At 46.8% G+C, this 18796-nt stretch overlaps 1 protein-coding gene across 9 annotated transcripts in view; it reads left to right on the top strand.

Moving 5' to 3' along the window:
* NEO1 (neogenin 1) overlaps positions 1-18796 on the top strand; it is a 540003-nt gene that overhangs the window by 484287 nt on the left and 36920 nt on the right. For all 9 annotated transcript variants that reach the window (XM_086959257.1, XM_086959255.1, XM_086959251.1 and 6 more), the window contains one exon: positions 7340-7578. In XM_086959257.1, the coding sequence (XP_086815383.1) occupies positions 7340-7578 (239 nt within the window). The remainder of the gene's footprint in view (positions 1-7339; positions 7579-18796) is intronic.

Below are 18796 nucleotides of genomic sequence, written 5' to 3' on the forward strand. Positions count from 1 at the left end.
GCGCGACGGCGCACCCCGGCTTTACTTCTTTGCGGGGGCAGCCTCCGGGACCTGACCCACCCCGGGGGCATGATTGCGACCGGCGGCGGAGCCCCACGCGCTTCGTCGTCGGTCCAAGGCGGGGTCAAAGGTCGCCTACCTTCTCGGGGGCATATCTCGGCCCCCTGGAGTCCGGTTTGCCCCATTTTCGCGTCTTCTCGCTCCTGGTGGCGTCCCCCAGCCACTGGGAGCACTCTCCTTCGTCCTCTGGGTCTCCAAGAGGGTGCATTCTGCAGAGAGCAGTTTTCACATGCTCCCTGCCCCTCTCTTCTCCCTGCACAGAGGCCTCCTCTTCTGCGCCACCATCCTGGGCTCTTCTTCTGGCGCTGTTAGTGGCCTGGGGGCAGTCAGGGGTTTCCTCCTTCCAACTGCCCATGGCACCAGGCTCCAGCACCTTTCGCCTCCGCAGACCACACCCCAGAGAGAGCTTCTCTTCTTGTGCAAGTACTTTTTAAAAGTTGAGTAGGGGGCTGGCAAGAAGTCTCTGGGTGTCCTATCACACAGCGACACATCACTTCCCTGCCCCCTCCCTCCTTCTTGTCCAGCCTATGGGTTGTTCAAAATGGAGTCGTCCAGTGTCTCTGGCCACATGGCCTCTGAAACCCAACTCCTTCCTCCTTCACTGCCTTCTCTCCTGGGTGCAAACTGGTGCCTGGCACCCAGCGACAGCAGTTGATGGATTGGCTTTAGCTCCACCTATCTTTTCTCCTTGGAGGGAAGATCCTGCTCTGGGACGAAAGGTCATTAATCTAACCTGCCATGGCCAGACCCCAGCCAGGGACTCAGAGAAATGTGACATTTCTGGACGACCCAAAAGCAGTACAAATATGACTTTGGACTTTGCAGAATACTCATTTTCACATCTGCTACACTGGACATTTGTGCGTGTCTGGAATCTGTAGGCTTTGTGGAAGTCATTTTAACCATGGGTCCCACATCCCCATAGGGAAATAATGAAGTAAAAACACAGTAAAACCCACTGACTTTCCCTGGCATGTTCCTTCCCAGGGTATAAAGCCTATTCCATGTCACCACCCAATTCCGCATAAGCCAGCCACGCCATTCACTCTGTAGCTGCTCCTGGACTGGGCACGCTAGGAACCTCCCCTGCGCAGCCCCTACACGTGTGCACACGCATGTACACCTGTGTCTGCATGTAACCAGCACGGTGCCCCATACTCCAGCTGCTGCGCAGCGGCCTAGTCAAGCCAGGGGGACACCAGTAGAATCTCCATGCAGTCTGCTTCATTATGAGTTCACTGTGGGTGAGTCCCAGATTAGGAGGCTCCCCCACAGTAAAAGCTCAACAATTAGGTGCTCAAAAAGCGAAAAATCCAGGCGGCCCATAATGTCAGAACCACCTTCTAACAGTAGCCAACCTTCCATTCTCTGGCGAGACCCTTTTTGGGAAACATGCGGATGACGAAATTGCCCGCATGAAGGCGGAGGCCGAAACGCTCATGGCTGTGGGCCTGGAGAAGCCCAAAGAAGCGAAGAAATCGTACCGCCCATTCCAACGGCGGTTCGGTGGGCAGGGCAGAGGACGTGGCCAACCTCCGGGACAGTCGCAGCAACATCAACAGTTCCGTAAGCCGTTCCAGAAGGGCAGAGGAGGCCATCAGTCGGCTCCAGCGACCAAAGGCCCGGCCAGGTCTAGGCCCTGAGCACTTTGCTGGAGCATCTGTGCGCGTAATAAATGAGTTTAACATAACATAACATAACTTACTTCCCCCGGATCTGTTACCCACTCCGGTAGGGGGAAGCATTCAATTTTTTCTGGCAGAGTGGAGAAAAATTACTCAGGACAAGTGGGTGCTGAATATTGTTTGCAATGGATACAGTCTTCGGTTCACCAGCCCGCCTGCAGCAATTCCACCGGTCAGCTCGCAGTTGAAGCTGCACGAGCTTCAGGCGGAGGCAGATATCCTGTTAAGGAAAAGGGCGATAGAAGACGTACCTCTGTCTCGGAGAGGTAGAGGTCTGTACTCGCGGTTCTTCCTGTTTCACAAGAAGGACAAGAACGAGTTCAGGCCCATTCTGGACTTGCGACAGGCAAACAGATGGATTTGCAGGGAAAAGTTTTGCATGCTGTCGTTGCATCAGATTTACCCTCAGTTGCAACAGGGAGATTGGCTATGTGCTATAGACCTACAGGATGCGTACTTTCATGTGCCCATTGCACACAAACACAGGAAGTTCCTGCGGTTCCAAGTCGGCGCCAATCATTATCAATACACAGTACTCCCATTCGGACTAAAGTCTGCGCCGAGAACATTCTCGAAGTGCATGGCGGTGGTAGCAGCACACCTACGGAAGAACAAGGTGTTTGTCTACCCGTACGTGGACGATTGGTTGATCAAGGCATCCTCCTTGGATGCGCGAGCACACTTCCAGAAGACGTGCGTTCTCTTGAACAAGCTGGGGTTGCACATCAACATGTCCAAGTCTGTCCCGACTCCGGTCCAATGCATACAGTACTTGGGAGCCTCCATCAATACGCTGTCAGCAAGCGTGTCTCCTTCGGAAGAGCGACGATTATCACTCCTTCGGAAGGCTCAGGCTCTTATGACCACTCCATCTACAACAGTGAGGACGGTGTCTTCTCTACTGGGATCGATGGCCTCTTGTATCTTCCTGACGCCACACGCACGGCTGCACATGAGACTGCTGCAGGAGTGCTTGGAAGACCAGTGGGATCAGAGGAACGGATTTTGGGACGTCAAGATACGGCTGTCTCTGCATGCTCTTCAGTCTCTGAAGTGGTGGTGTTCAGCGGAGAATCTCCTCAGAGGGGTTCCCTTCCACAAGGACATTCCCACGCAGACTGTTGTGACGGATGCTTCTCTCCAGGGGTGGGGAGCGCACTCCGGGAACCTACAGATTCAAGGAACGTGGTCCCCGATGGAGGCCACGTATCACATCAATTTCCTGGAACTTAGAGCTGTTCACTTGGCACTGAAGGCCTTTCTTCCGTCCTTTCAGACCAACTCTCTGCTTGTACAGACGGACAATACCACCACGATGTATTACCTCAACAAGCAGGCGGGCTCGAGATCACGCACTCTGTCGCAGGAGGCGCAGACGATCTGGCACTGGCTTCTGGCCAGAGGACTGACGATAACGGCTACCCATCTGCCAGGTGTGCAGAATGTTCAGGCGGACGCACTGAGCAGACTGGTTCAGGAAAACCACGAATGGGTCATAAACGACGAAGTACTAGGAGAAGTCTTCGCAAGGTGGGGAACTCCAGACGTAGATCTGTTTGCCACCGCCGAAAACAACAAATGCCAAGACTTCGCCTCCAGGTACTACCAGCAGGGGACGCTGGGGAATGCGTTATGGATCAACTGGTCGAACAGCTTTCTGTACGCTTTTCCACCTATTCCCCTAATTCCGGCGGTGCTCATCAAGCTGGCCCTGTCCAGGGCTTGGATGATACTCATTGCCCCGGAATGGCCCAGACAGTGGTGGTTCACGGACCTACTTCACCGGTCTCTCCTTCCTCACATTCGGCTGCCGTGCAGGCCGGACCTTCTCACGAAGTTTGGGGGACAGATGTTACACCCCAACCTCTCGTCTTTGAGTTTGGCGGCATGGCTACTGAGATAGTGCAATATGGCCATCTGAATCTGCCCGAAGATTGCATGGACATACTGAAGGAGTCTAAGAGACCTTCCACTCGGACTTCCTATGCTTACAAGTGGAAGAGGTTCTGTATCTGGTGCCAGTCTAAGAACCATGACCCGACGACATGCAAGGAAGGTGTCCTACTTCCTTACCTTCTACATTTGGCTCAGTCTGGACTTAATGTTCATTCCATTAAGGTTCATCTCGCTGCATTGACTGCCTACAGGAATTGCCCTTCACAGACTTCCTTTTTCCAGATCCCTGTGATCAAAGATTTTCTGGAAGGCTTGAAGAAAGTATTCCCTCCTGTCAGGCTTCCTTCGCCTTCATGGGAACTGAATGTGGTGCTGCCCAGGTTGATGAAGGAGCCTTTTGAACCTATTCATAAGGCTTCGTTGCAGCACCTGTCCTGGAAGGCGGCGTTCCTCGTGGCCATTACATCGGCCCGCAGGGTGAGTGAAATTCAGGCGTTGTGTTGCCAAGAAACTTATACTGTATTTCATGCTGCTAAGGTTGTTATGCGTACTCACCCTAAATTTCTTCCCAAGGTTATTTCTGATTTTCATGTCAACCAGACCATAGCTTTACCTACGTTTTTTCAGAATCCTTCATCTCCAGCGGAGAGGTCTCTCCATTCCCTGGATGTTAGGAGGGTGTTGAAATTTTATCTGGATAAAACCAAAGATATTCGTAGGTCTGACCAGTTGTTTATCAATTATGGATCAGTCAGGATGGGTCTTGCTACCTCTAAGCAGTCCATTTCTAGGTGGATTGTGTCCTGCATACAATTGTGTTACCAAAAAGCCAATAAGACCTTAGGAGGTAAGCCTAAGGCTCATTCCACCAGGGGCAAAGCTGCCACCACAGCCTTCCTCCGTAACGTACCGATTGCTGAAATCTGCAAAGCAGCCACTTGGAAGTCGGTTCATACCTTTGCTAAGCATTACTGTCTGGACACTGATGCCAGGGCAGATGGTCAGGTTGGACAGGCTTCGCTGCGGAATTTGTTCGCACAGTAGTGGTGTTATTTCTTTACTCTCCACCGCCGCTTTGGTGTGGGGATGGGCTTGCCATTCTATTCACTAGATTATGACTATACACAGAGATCCCCTACTACAGAAGGAGTAGTTTCTGTCCTGTAACTCCAGTTCTGTAGTAGGGGTATCTCTGTTATAGTCATAAGCGCCCGCCCTCCTCCCCGGTGGAGATATTTCATCATGTGAAGAATGCGACAGGTCTGGCGTGCTACGCCTTCAAAAAGAACTGAAAGTAAGAGGGACCTGCTATGCATTCTGGGATACTGGGGGAAAGTTCTAGAAGGCTCTCTTAAAGGCACAGTATCCTATTTAAGCCACATAATGGCAGCCTATGGGGCTTGTCTGTCCATGCCTACCTCTCTATCATTCCAGAGTCTTTTACTGGTGGAGACAAGTTTCTCTATGGTAGAAACTGGGCAGGCTGTGTTGTGTGTGGTGTTTGGTGGAATTTCTAGTTGAAGTACTGGACAGTGTAGCCTGTGGATATAGGCTGCATTATTTGTCTTTAAATTCTCTCTTAAGTGTCTTTGCTGTTTCTGCATGATTTGACAATTTAAGAGATTATTTTTGATTGCCGGGGTCCACGCACATGGGCGGGACTATTCACTAGATTATGACTATAACAGAGATACCCCTACTACAGAACTGGAGTTACAGGACAGAAACTACTCCTTATGCCTGTGCCCCCAGATACATTATGCAGATGCATTAAGATACCAAATTGTTGCATTAACTTCGAAGTTATAATATTTTGATCCTACCTTAACCCAAAATAATATGGTTTAACCCCTTGCATGCTGATGACAGAACGGTTCCGTCATCAGCTACGGGTGAGCTGTGCTGATGACGGAACCGTTCCGTCATGACTCAGCCCGCGCAAGGCGGAGTCAGCATGGGCGGGGAATTCCCGCCGCACGCAAGGGGTTAAGGGACTAAAATATTTGCACACACCAGGATTCACATTGGTTACCAGTGTGACTTTCACTTTGCGTCAGTGAACTTCAGCAGATGTCTTCACCTTTTGAACAATTTCACAATGTTATGCAGCATTTCAAAATTCAATTTTATATTATCGTAAAGGTGCGTTTGAGTATTGGTTCATTTCTCTAAACCTGTCTGATTATATGTTTTTCTCCATGAAGAAAGGATGAATGTCGGTGATAAGCGTATTGTAAAATTTCTCAAAACGGAAAGGTTGTTGGGTACATTTAAGGGAAGTATCAGATGCATCGCATATCTCTCAGTCTTGGAATGATCTGCCACTTTTACAATATATATGTATTAGATATTTCTCCTTTGTTCATTTCTCTATAAATCAATGATGGGTAAATACCAAGAAACAAATCCTACCAGAATCAAAAAAATTTCACGCTCTTGATCTATGCCTTAATGTTGAATAACCAAACTACTACTTAGTAAGTCTTTATTTTTGTAAACTGCTTCCTTCAGCTTTACACACTGCCATTTATTTTTAGTGAATTATGATATTCATTAAAAAAAATTATTCTGCTATTTTGCAGAGTATGTTTTGCATATCTATTAAAAATTAAGAGTTTATGAACGATCTCGAAAGAGTGCAAAATATCTTGACTCTGAATAGTTTTTCAGGTTTATCGTTGTAGGTATATATTATGGTGTGCGACTTCCACAAGCTATTAAAGTAACACCAGTAAATTCAGATAAGGTGAATGGTTTCGATTCCAGTGACAGACGGAGTGTTCCCATTGAAGGATACTTTTCTTTTAGTTTACAGTTGGATTTACTGTACCTGGTGGGTGGTGTCAGAGGCTGGATAGGTTATAATTTTTGGGGACTTCTGCGGGTTGATTTGAATCCTGGCATCCTGTTTTTGTGTTTGGTCTCAAGGTGTTCTACCCTGAATGCCTTGCTAATAGATAGACATGATTTATTTGCATCGCGCTTGGTGAACCAGCACCCATGAAAATGTATGGTTACTGCTATTGGTTGACATATTTTGAACAAGGATTGTGCACGAGAAGGTTACCATATCATTAAGACGTCAGCCTTTCTAATATCATATGTAACTATTTGGAAGTAGTTGCAGAACATTCCCTCTACCCCACTATCTCTCATCTCTGAACTGGATACCTTCTTGCCTGTGAAAAGCTGTCGGATTACTGGATTGATCTTCTGGATTCAGGCAGAGAACAATTAATTAAGTGGTGTAATTTTCTGACCAAATCGTTCAGTGGCTATGCCTCCTTTCTCCTGTCATGCTCACAACCTTCACCCTCTTACATCTGTTATTTATCCTAATTGACTGTCTCCTTGCTCCTTTCATCCCCTCAGCTTTATTGCTCATTATCACCTCTGCAACTTTCTCCCACCCTTTTCCTGTGGTTTCCAAACTTCCTTTTATGCTCCCAACTTTATTTACGAGTCTTTCTTTCTCTGCTTCAGATATACCCTTTATCTCCTAACTCAATAGCAGTGTTTTTTGGGTATTCCTCCAATAAATTCATATAAGGTGATATTATAATATGGCATGGTTCCAAAAAACTGCTTGGCAATTCTAATTTTCTGACACCTGCCATATGGGTCGTAAGTGTTATCTTTTTCTGTGATGTGTCAACATTTCCTAGTTGTTTATTTTACTACTTGGTTATTTTAAATAGGAAAAGAGCAGCATGTAAATCTGTGAACGGGTCTCATAAGTACAAAGGGAGCTCCAAGGATGTGAAACCTCCAGACCTCTGGATTCACCACGAGAGGTTGGAATTGAAACCAACTGACAAATCACCCGACCCGAACCCAATTATGACAGACACCCCGATACCTCGCAATTCCCAAGATGTTACTCCTGTTGATAATGCCATGGATGGCCCAATCCATCAACGTCGAAATTCGTACCGCGGTAAGTGTTGGCTTGGTGAGTCAGATGATTTATGGTGTGCAGGGATTGTTACTCTGAGTGCTAACCATTGTACTCAAACTGGTCAGAATAATCTGTGACAAGGTGGTGAGGCATTCTTACTGCCATGTGTGCCCATCATGTGATGGACAGTTCTTATGCGGAAGACCCTCCAGATTCGCATAGGATATTGCAAATATCCTGTTACTCGGACTGCACTTTCTTAATTCATTTATAATTACATTCAACCAGTTCATGGCCTGTGTGTACAAGTTGTTAAAGTGACCTTTGTAACAAAAGGACAGGATAAATACACTCAGTAAAAAAAAAATGTATAAAGAAGAATAAAGGAGTGCATAGTGTGCAAACAGAACTAGGAAAATATGCAAAATAGACTACTTAAAGTAGGAAAAGAATGATTTGAAAAGAAAGCATGTTGATGGCTGTATCTAAGTGTGAGGGTTGCTCTCTGGACGTGTCATGTTACATTTGTGGCTATATGATGGATGTGTTCTATGATGTTTATTTGGATGTAGAATGGTGTTAGATCAGGTTGTCGCTAGTTGGCAGAGGTAAGTACCTACGTCCTAATAGAGACCCTTACTTCTAGTCAGGGCAAGGGGGATACACGCTGTTCATAACCCCTGCTCACCCCTTAGGAGCTAGGCACGAGCAGACAGGCTTATCCCCAAGGCAATGTGTAAAGTATTTTTACCAACACTCTCAGTAAAATAGTGAAACACCGCAAAAGGACACTACACAAGTTATTTTTAAAAATATAAATCTTGATTAGGCAGAGTCAAAACGATGTGAATCCAACATCCAAAAATACTCTCTTCCAATGATGGTTCTTCAGTAACAGGTTCACTGTAGCAATGTTCTTTTGTGGAAAACGTACTTGTCAGACTTATGGAAGTGGTTAAGTCCTTATAACTATATGACTCCTGCTCCTAGCATAGTGAAAGTCACTTTAAAAATGGTGCCCTTAACAACGCTCCTGGCGAAGAGAGAATCATTGTAAGAATGGTGCCTTTAATAACAACGCTCCTGGCGTAGAGAGATTCACTGTAAGAATGTGCTACACATGTTTGCTCAGTTTTGCAGCATGAATCTTTCTGGATTCACTATGATGTGCATTATTCCGCCATCTAGTGGTTGGGTCCGGAATTGCAGTATTTTTTTTCTTATTTTTTTCCGTGGCCCAGGTGGGCGTCGATATCCCACCATTTGGTGTCTTTCGTGACCTAGGCATGCTTCCTGCGGAAGCTACCACCTTTTGTAGCCATCTTCAGATCATTTTTTCCGTGTTGGGCATGGATCGTTGCCGAAGAGTTCCATTGTTTTGGAAGATCAATTCAAGCAAAATCGAAGATATTCTGCGAAGAATCAAGTTTTCAACTACACCGGACTACAGGTCAGGTACCCGGAAGGACAAGGTAGAAGCCTCAAGGACAAACCTTGACATTCGATGGAGAATGCGCTCGCAGGTGGCTGCCTGAGCGCGTGATGGACGAAACTCCGTTCAAGTTTTGCACCAATTGCCACCACAAGTACGCACAGAAGGACCAGCAACCAGTCTGCAACCTCTGCTTGCCACTTGACCACAGAAGCAAAGACTGCAACGCCTACTTGGCGTTTACACCCAAGACCCTCAGAGTAAGGGAGAGGCAGAGAAGGGCGAACCACAACATGCAGGGGCCACCTCCATCGCTACAAGACCTGGGTCTCTCCAGTGGAGAAGAGGACAACATTGATGAAGGACCGGAGTACTGCAGGGTTGTCGAGGTCCCTAAGAAATCGTCGAAGGAGGTAAGGGAGTCATCGATCCCTAAACACCCAAGCGATGCTTGAAAGAGTGAAGCAATAGCCCTGAGCGAGGCTCGTAAGGGTGAAGCAAAATCCTAGAAACAAGCTCTGCTGTCGAAACATTCGAAAGCAACAGCCTCCAGAGACAGTCAGCTGAGCGGATCCTTCGAAACGGACTCCCAATCGTAGAAAAACCTCAGACGTTGAAGGTTGCTCTCGAGAAGGACACCTCGGCGCAGAGAAAATAGGGACTGACTTCGACGTCCTTGAAGAGAAGCGCTCCAAACCTTGACGCCGAACATGTTGCTGAGATTGAGAGGAAGAAGAGGAGGCTTGAGGCTGAAATGGCGAACATCCTACAGCGGAAGAAGGACTTCGACGAGAAGATGAGCCAATACACCATCCCGCCGAAAGTCGAGGTCGAAAGGTACGACGAAGACGCAGAACCGCTGAAAACACCCGAACCAGTCGAGGAACCTGGAGAAGAGGACTACTATTTGAGGGAGATGGCGACGAAGATCTGCAGTCCTACCGGGATTCAACGTCCTCTGAGGCACAAGACGTGGATTGGCAAGATCTCAACGCCGAATAGTCAGAGGAGGACGCAGGCACTTATCCTTTGAGGCCTTCGCCGCCAGACGACATAGGGATCTACAACATGGTTGTGCAGAAGGCTGCAAAGACTTATGGAGTAAAAATAGAGGAGGGGAAGCCCAAGGCACTTTTTCTCCTGGAAACTCTACTGCCTCAACAGACCAGAAGCCAATTCCTTCCCATGCTCCCCAGTGTGCTGGACCAGGGAAGAGAGTCCTTTAAGGAGCCAGCTGTATGCAAAGCTGTGACACCTAGAACAGTGAAAAAATACAAACATTCCTGAAAGGACCCTGCCTACATTCAGGGGTCAGGGCCAGTCAACTCCATAATTGCAGCAACAGTTAGGAAGAGGACCAATGTTCCCACAAATACAGGACCACCCCCAGACAAGGAGAGTAGAAGGATGGACCTCACAGGGAGAAAGGTGGAGAGAAATGCGGCAATACACTGGTGCATTGCGAATTAGAATGCCCTGCTCAACAGGCACACACACCAACACTGGGAGGAAGTCGGGCAGCTCCTAAAGCTCCTACCATATCAGTACCAACAGAGAGCTGCTCACCTGGTAGAGGAAGAAAAGAACTTGGCGAACACATGCCTAAAATCGGCACTGGATGCTGCAGAAACATCTAGCAGGCTAATGATGATAGGGGTGACTGAGAGAAGACAAGCATGGCTGAGAATTTCAGGATTCAAGCCGGAGGTACAAAGTAACATCTTAAATACACCCTTCAATCGAGAGCAACTGTTCAGCAACCAGTGGACGACAAGTTGACACAGCTCAAGAAGGACAATGAGACGGCAAGGTCCATGGCAGTGCTGCAGTTCAGGGGGATGAGAAGAGGCACACCCACTAGGAGACCAGGTGGTAGAAGTGGAGGCAACGTTCCAACCACATCGCACCCAACATTCCAGCATGGCTATCAAGGGAACAACCAAAGGCAGCAGCAGCAGGGCAGCTACAGCAGAACTGGCAGTACCTTTTGAGGGTGCGGAAACGGGCGAGACAGGCACAAAAGGGAGGACAACAGCCTCCAACCAAGTGGCTCCGCCATGCATCACGCCCCCACCCTAGCAACACCCCAGGACAGGCTGGAAAACAAAGGGAGTAGATGCAACAAAACGTTCAACGTCAAGCAGTACCTCGAACACTCAACAGGGGGAAGAATAGGAGACTTCATTCAGGAATGGAGGAAGGTCACGTCAGACAAATGGATCCTAAACATCATTTATTGCGAATACAGTATAGAGTTAGAAAGACAACCTCCAAACAGAAAACCAAGAAGAAAGGCACACTCCGCAAAGGAGCTCTCGCTCTTGCAACTAGAGGCACAGGAATTCCTCAGCAAGAAGGCAATAGAAGTGGTACTGCAAAACCAAAGGAACAAGGAAGTTTACTCAACTTACTTCCTAGTACTAAAGGTGGACGAGACACTAAGACCTATCTTAGATCTGAGGTTCCTCAACAAATTCATAAGGACTCAACAATTCAAGGTAATACCACAATTACAGCAAGGAGACTTCATGGCTACTCTAGACTTGAATGACTCATACCTACACATTTCCATCAACCACAAACACAAGCGCCTACTAAGGTTTGTGTTCAGCCAAAGCCACTACCAGTTCACAGTACTAGCATTCAGACTAAAATCCGCACCAACGGTGTTTACAAATTGCATAGCAGCCGTCGCAGCACACCGTCGAAAGAGGGGATACATGTATACCCCTATCTCGACGACTGGCTCGTAAAGGCAAGTACGTACGATCAATGCAAATTATACATCCAGCAGGTCATACTAACACCGACAGAACTGGGTTTCTCGATTCATTGGATGAAATCGTCAACAGAGCCAGAGCAAGTCAAGATATTCTTAAGGGCAGAGATCAACACTATACAGGCCAAGTTGTTCCTCAGCAGGAAGAGAACTTTGGCGATACTGAATGAAACACGTCATTACCGCAAGGGGCAAGTTCTGACAGCGAGGCAGGTGAGCAAGCTGATGGGAATGATGGGGTCTTGCATTCACCTAGTCCAAAATATTAGACTACACATGAGGCCATTCCAGGAATAGCTGCAGCAGCAATGGTCACAGGCAACCGGGAGTTGGGAGGATCTAGTGGTTGTCACACACGCAGTGCATCAGGAAATGGCTTGGTGGAACGAACAAAACTTATTTCTATTTCTATTTCAACTTATATAGCGCATTATCACCCCAAGGTCTCTAAGCGGTTGTACAGGAGAAAGAGAAACCGCCTCTACAGAAACAGCTGGTGACTTTACAGCCCTCCCCATGCTTCCCGGAAAAGAATGGTTTTTAGCATTCGACGGAAAGACAATAGATTGGGCTCCTTGCGAAGATCCGTTGGTAATTTATTCCACGCTGCAGGAAGTAAAGTGGAAAAAGCACGCCCTCCCACAGTGGATAGGCGAAAGCGAGGATTGTTCAAGAGGATGGCATCAGAGGACCGCAGCGCTCTACTCGGGACATAACTAGATAATCTAGTTTTAATGTAACTGGGCGCATTCCCGTAGAGTGCCTTATGTGTAATACACAGTCCCTTAAACAGTGCCCTCTGTTTAACGGGAAGCCAATGCAACTGACGCAGGAGAGGTGAAGCATGCGTTTTCCTAGGCTTCTTAAAGACCAGTCTCGCTGCATCGTTCATGACTATCTGAAGCCTCTTAAGTTGTTGCTTGGGCAGTCCTATGTACAGCGCATTGCCGTAGTCCAGTCTTCCCAAGATTATGGCTGACACCGCAGTTCTTAAAGTGGAAAACGACAATAGTTGGGCAATCTTGCGGAGCTGTTTCAATAGGCCAACACACGTGCCTACCACACCCGACACCTGTTTTTTCATGGACAGAGTGCTATCAATGTGGATACCCAGGCTTTTCACCACAGTTGCTGGCTCCGGTGTCCCGCCCAACTCCGTAGGCCAGAACCCGTCATTCCAGGGGCTGCCAGAGATGGCTATTGGCAGCACCTCTGTTTTTGCCGGGTTAATCTTTAGGGAGTTTGCAGACATCCAGTTCACTGTGAACCTTAGAATATTCTGCAGCCAAGCTTGTGCACCTGGGGAATCCTCTATTTGAATAACAATCTGTGTGTCATCGGCATAATTAAAAATTTGACACTCCATCTGATTGAGAGCTGAGATCAGTGGCTGCAGGTAGATGTTAAAGAGGAGCGGTGAGAGGGCCGAACCTTGTGGTACTCCACATTTGATGGCAGCTGATGTAGATACTAGGTCGGACAGCTGCACCTTCTGCGATCTATCTTGCAGAAAGGAGGTAAGCCAACCTAGTACCGGGCCCCCGATGCCCAAGTCTCTCACACGCTGCAGCAATTGACTATGACACACCGTGTCAAAAGCCGCGGAGAGATCAAGTAGCACCAGGGCCCCCGGGATCTTCTTATCAGCTCTACACCTCAGTTCGTCCAGAATGGATACCATCACCAGCTCCGTGCCGTGGTATGCCCTGAAGCCTGCCTGATTATGCTCTAACAAATCATTGGCCTCCAGGTGTCTAGAAAGGTGTGTCAGCACATGCTGTTCCAAAACCTTTGCTAAGAAAGGTAATTGGGAGATTGGCCTGAAATTCGTTAAGACCTTTGGGTCCGCCCCTGGCTTCTTGAGCAATGGGATCAGCCGGGCTTCCTTAAGCATAACCGGTACTTGTCCCGTTTCCAAAGATTTATTTAAAAGGTAGAGAACGTCTTCTTCTAACCCTGGCATAGCTAGCTTAAAAACCCTCAGGGGCAGGGATCCACCTGAGAGCCGGATTTTACCCTCCCTACAAGACTAGCTAGCATCTCCTTTGTAATCAAGGGAAAAGTTTCTAAAACTAAAACTTTTGGAGGATGTGGAGTAACTTGTAGTGAACAATTTAGTACCGGGGCATGAGAGATCTCTAACAGGATATCTTCAATTTTACTAATGAAAAAATCCTGGAATCTTTGACAATCCTCCAAGGAGGCGTCAGGCCTCTGTTCCTTATTTTTCCTTAGTTCCAAGAGCACCTTAAAGACTTCTTTCTGCGGGTTATCCGATTCCTCAATTCTAGTCTCAAAGTATTCAGATTTTCGGGCCAGGATAGCCTTTTTATAAGTGGCCAGCTCTTGCTGATATAGGCTCTGTGCCGACAAGTTATAATCCCTCCTCCATGCTCTCTCTGCCTTCCTAAGTGCTCGTTTCTTAAGTCTCAACAAATCATTAAACCAGGGCGCTCCCCCTCCTTTGTCCCCCACTTTCACCTTTCTAGCTGGTGCCACTAGATCGATGGTATCAGTTAGTTTGTCCACCACCTTCTTACAAGTGACCTCTATATTATCATCCCCAATGGTTGGTGCCGTATAATTGCGCAAGCTTCCAACCAATGCTTCCTCATTTATGGAGTTCCATCGTCTCACGGTTTTCCATGTTGGTCTGGATTTCCCTCCATCTTTTGATACCTCCTTCTGTCCTCTAAGCAGAAAATGGTCGGACCATATACATGGAGTACATACCACCTGCTTAGCCCCGGGGTCAGTCGACCACACCAAATCCAGCGTGTGGCCCTTATCGTGCGTAGGACCTACGACAAGTTGTATCATTCCCAGCGCTATTAATGCTTCTTCTAAATGACAGGGGAAATCATTCACACAACCAACTCCAACAGTGACCATCACAACGGACGCCTCCCAGCTGGGGTGGGGTGGCCACATGAACAGACTGAAGGAGAGGGGGCTATGGTCACAACAGGATGCGGTCAAGCACATAAACTACCTGGAACTGAAGACAGTGTTCCTTGCCCTGAAAGCTTTTCAGAAGCAGTTGTACGGGAAAAGAGTGTTGATTCAAACAGACAACACCACAACAATGTTCTACATCAACAAGCAGGGTGGAACGCAGTCAGTAGCGCTATCAAGCGTAGCACAGGAGATATGGTCATGGGCCATCCAACTAAGGATAGACCTTCTGGCAATGCACCTCCCAGGGAAGGGCAACGTGGTGGTAGACAGGCTCAGCAGGCAGACATCAGCATCACACGAATGGGAGATCAACCAGCAGGAATTACTAAAGATATTCCAATAGTGGGGTACACCGCAGATAGACCTATTTGCAACACACCAGAATGTAAAATGCCAGCACTTCGCATCCAGACAACTAGACCATCAGTCAGGGTGCTATGCCCAGAGCCAGAGAGCCTCAGCCTGGCGGCTTGGCTCCTGAAGACCTAGAGTTTGCACACCCCAAGCTACCAGTGAGCACAATGGCAGTGCTCAGGGAGGCAATGAGACATACCACAAGGAAATGCTACGTAGCAAAGTGGAAGCGATTCTCAGAATGGTGCATTAGGGAGAATTTGCAAAAAAGAGAAATCAGAAGGGAGTCAACAGTGCTAAAATACTTAACGCTTCTGCTGCAAAGCAAACTAAGCTACACATCCCTAAGGTACGCTTAGCAGCAATTGTGGCTTATACTAGAGGAGAAACGGGGAAGAGCTTCTTCACCTCCCAAGTCGTGAATCGATTTCTGGAAGGGGCAAAGAAGATCGCACCCCCCCAAACAGAATGCCAGCACCAGCTTGGAACCTCAACGTAGTACTGACACAAATGATGAAGGCACTATTTGAGCCCATGCACAAGTTTACACTGCACATGCTCACACTAAAGACGGCCTTCTTAGTAGCTATCACATCACTACGGAGAGTAAAGGAGTTGCAGGCGCTAACACTTCAAGAACCATACCTGCAGATACACAATGATAAGATTGTAATGAGAACAGACCCCCACATCTTGCCAAAGGTGGTTTCCCGGTTCCACATCAACCAAACAATCCAAATACCTAGTTTTTTCCAAAAACCAACCATAAGCACAGAAAGAGCGCTGCATACACTGGATGCCAGAAGGGCAGTGATGCACTACACAGAAAGAAAAAAGGAGTGCAGAAAGACAAAGCAGCTCTTTGTTTCCTTCGCAAGTAGTGTATTGGGTTGGACGATTACCAAGAATACCATTGCACGATGGATTGCACAAACCATACAACTATGCCACAAACAAGATGGGCAGCAGTTAGAAGGAGCAGCTCATGCTCACTCAACGAGGAAGAAAGGAGCAACAATTGCATTTCTAGCTAACACACAAATTCAAGACATTTGCAAAGCCGCAACTTGGTCTTCAGTGCACACGTTCACGAAGCACTACTGTCTGGATATTCAAATTAACAAGGAAGCTCAAGTGGGACAGGTCTTACAGCATATTTTCAGTAACCAGTGCTCATCTTCCACCCAGCCACCCCAATAAGGTCAAACCGCTACAAAGTCTATGCACAGCATAGTGAATCCAGAAAGATTCACTCTGCAAAACGTATAGTTTCTTACATGTCGGTGTAGTTTTGCAGCTTTAAGACTTTCTGGATTCTCTAGCGAACCCACCCTCCTCCGCCAGAAAGATGAGAAAGGATGAAGGGGATTAAGGAATGGACAAGGATAAAAAAAAATTGAGGAAAAACAATAACACTAGAAAAGAAAAAAGAATCCGAAGATGGCAAGCCTGAAACACCATTTTAGGGCTACTCGTGTGGATGGCACAATCAGTGCTGCAAGCCCACTAGTAGCATTTGAATCACCAGCCCTGACACTCAGTGCACTTTACTAGGGACTTACTGGTAAAACAAATATGCCAAGCATGGATGGATAACTCCGCATGCCCCTCTGTGTCCTGCATCCCCATGTACCCTCTGAAGTGTCTGTTAATTCTCACTCGTAAATGTGAAAAATGTATACTTGCATAGTGCACTACTCACCCGCAAACTCGTGTGTTACAGTTTGGAGTAGTGGTCTTTTCTTTTCTTCCTTGTGCGTGGGCAAGCTGCTGATTGTTTGAGGATCAGAGGCCCACTCCTCCTAGGCCATTAAGCAAGGCAAAGGCAACAACTCCTCTTTAACACTTTGTGAGGCCATAGGGGTGATTTTTTTTAAAGCACCCTGGTCAAGAGACCTGATGTACATGTGAATCCCCTCCTCTCTCTGTCCTGGCCAGGCTAAACAGGGTAGTGGTTGAAGGCCTTTACCGTAGGTCTCTCCCAGCCTGACTGCGATGCCAGGGAGAGCAATTTTAATTATGTCTGTCTCCCAGACCTGCACAACAAATGAATAATGTATATTTGGTTCTCCTGCGTTGCTGCTTCATTTATTTGTTTTTTTTGTTTTTCTTCCTAATGTTCATGAACAATAGAGAAGGTAGGTTTTGTGACCGCTCAGTGCTCATGAGCAAAGTGTTGCAGATGTGTAGTATGGCATTCTTTGTACTTGCGACTTACTGCTAGTAATTTGTAAACGGTTTGAAAAATAAGCAGACTTTGATGCACAAACCGGATACATTTATCTCCCAAATGGCTGGGCAGATTTTCACCAAATCATAAAATTTTTCCTAATGATGGGAAAAACGCCATAAATGTTTTTAACATAAGTTTTGACATTACATATAGAGGAACATCTTCTGTGGGAAAATCCAGTTTGCGACCGAAGAACGTTTTTTGGTAACTCCCACCCCCTATAACATTTGACCTGCTTGATCAACACAGAGTTTGGCATGCTGCATTTGTCCTGGTGCAAGTTGGTTAAGATGGAGCTACATTGTTAAGGCTGCTTGGTAATGTTTGTGTGCACATACAGCAATGTCTATATATGAGGTAGTACTCATTGATTGTAAATGTCAAGATGTGGATTCTGGCTTAATAACCTGTTTTGGCCAATAATGTACCAATCGATGTCAGGTGAATGGAAAGCCTTGGAACAGGTATATTGCAACTTGTTTTTAGAATATTACTGTATGTATAATTTTACAAATTTTATGTTGTAATAGAGGATTATTGCTGGTGACCAGGGTGATTTTTGTTAGGTCCTTGCGAATGTATCCTTCTACGGGCCATCATATAAACATCTCCTCTTTATTTCTGTAATGCCTGTAGTGACCAAAGTTATTCGCTTTTCAAAAGTTCTGGTGATTCCTTAGAGTTTCTCCTTCATTGAACAGTTGAACCTAGAGAAGGGTTTCCCTCCTTGCTTTCTTTTAAATGATTTATAGTGGAGGATCGAGCTAGCATCAAAGGCGTTCTCCGAGTATGTACTAGTTGCACAGTTTTGTGATGTATTCTGCATGCATTCAGCCAAATTGTGCTCTTGAGACTTCTTTAAGAAGCAAATCAAGATTTTTCTCGAAAGATTACCACACTCTGTTTAGCAATACTTAAGCTATCCAGTTCTGCCTTTCCCCTTCTCAATTGTTGTGGAATCTCCCTGCACGTAGAGCAAGGAAAAGTGCCAGACCTGAATAAAACCTTCTTGCCAATCCCTCAACAATAGAAAAGTTGAGGTGCCCATTATAGCAGGGAAATGAGTGTACCATGAATACATCTTACAATGTATATGGTACTGGCATGGGAGACTCTTAAAATGACGTAGATGTAGTTTCCATTCTCATCACTTTGTGGCAAACTACCAACAATTTGAAAAATTCTTAATCAGACTAAAGTCTTGATTAAGAGTTGAGCAGTGTAGGGTGACCGGATTTATTGCCACTCCTCTGCCATGTTAAACCACACGGTAAACATGCCGGAATATTTTACAACTATGATCTAAATCTGTTTTTTTTTCTCCAATTTGCCACCTGCTCTGAGCCAGAATTAAGGGTCGGATGTCTGAGAGGAATACCCAATCTTGGAAGATGGTCGGTTGAAACGTTGTCGGCTCCCCAAGAAGCTTTTGGGGGTCCGGTGTTTAGACAAGCTACAACTGTACCTGCAGCCCTTGCCTCTAGGTTTTCTGGACCCAGAA

This window comes from Lissotriton vulgaris, chromosome 2_2 (assembly GCF_964263255.1).
Source record: "Lissotriton vulgaris chromosome 2_2, aLisVul1.2, whole genome shotgun sequence".
NCBI classification, from domain to species: Eukaryota; Metazoa; Chordata; class Amphibia; order Caudata; family Salamandridae; genus Lissotriton; species Lissotriton vulgaris.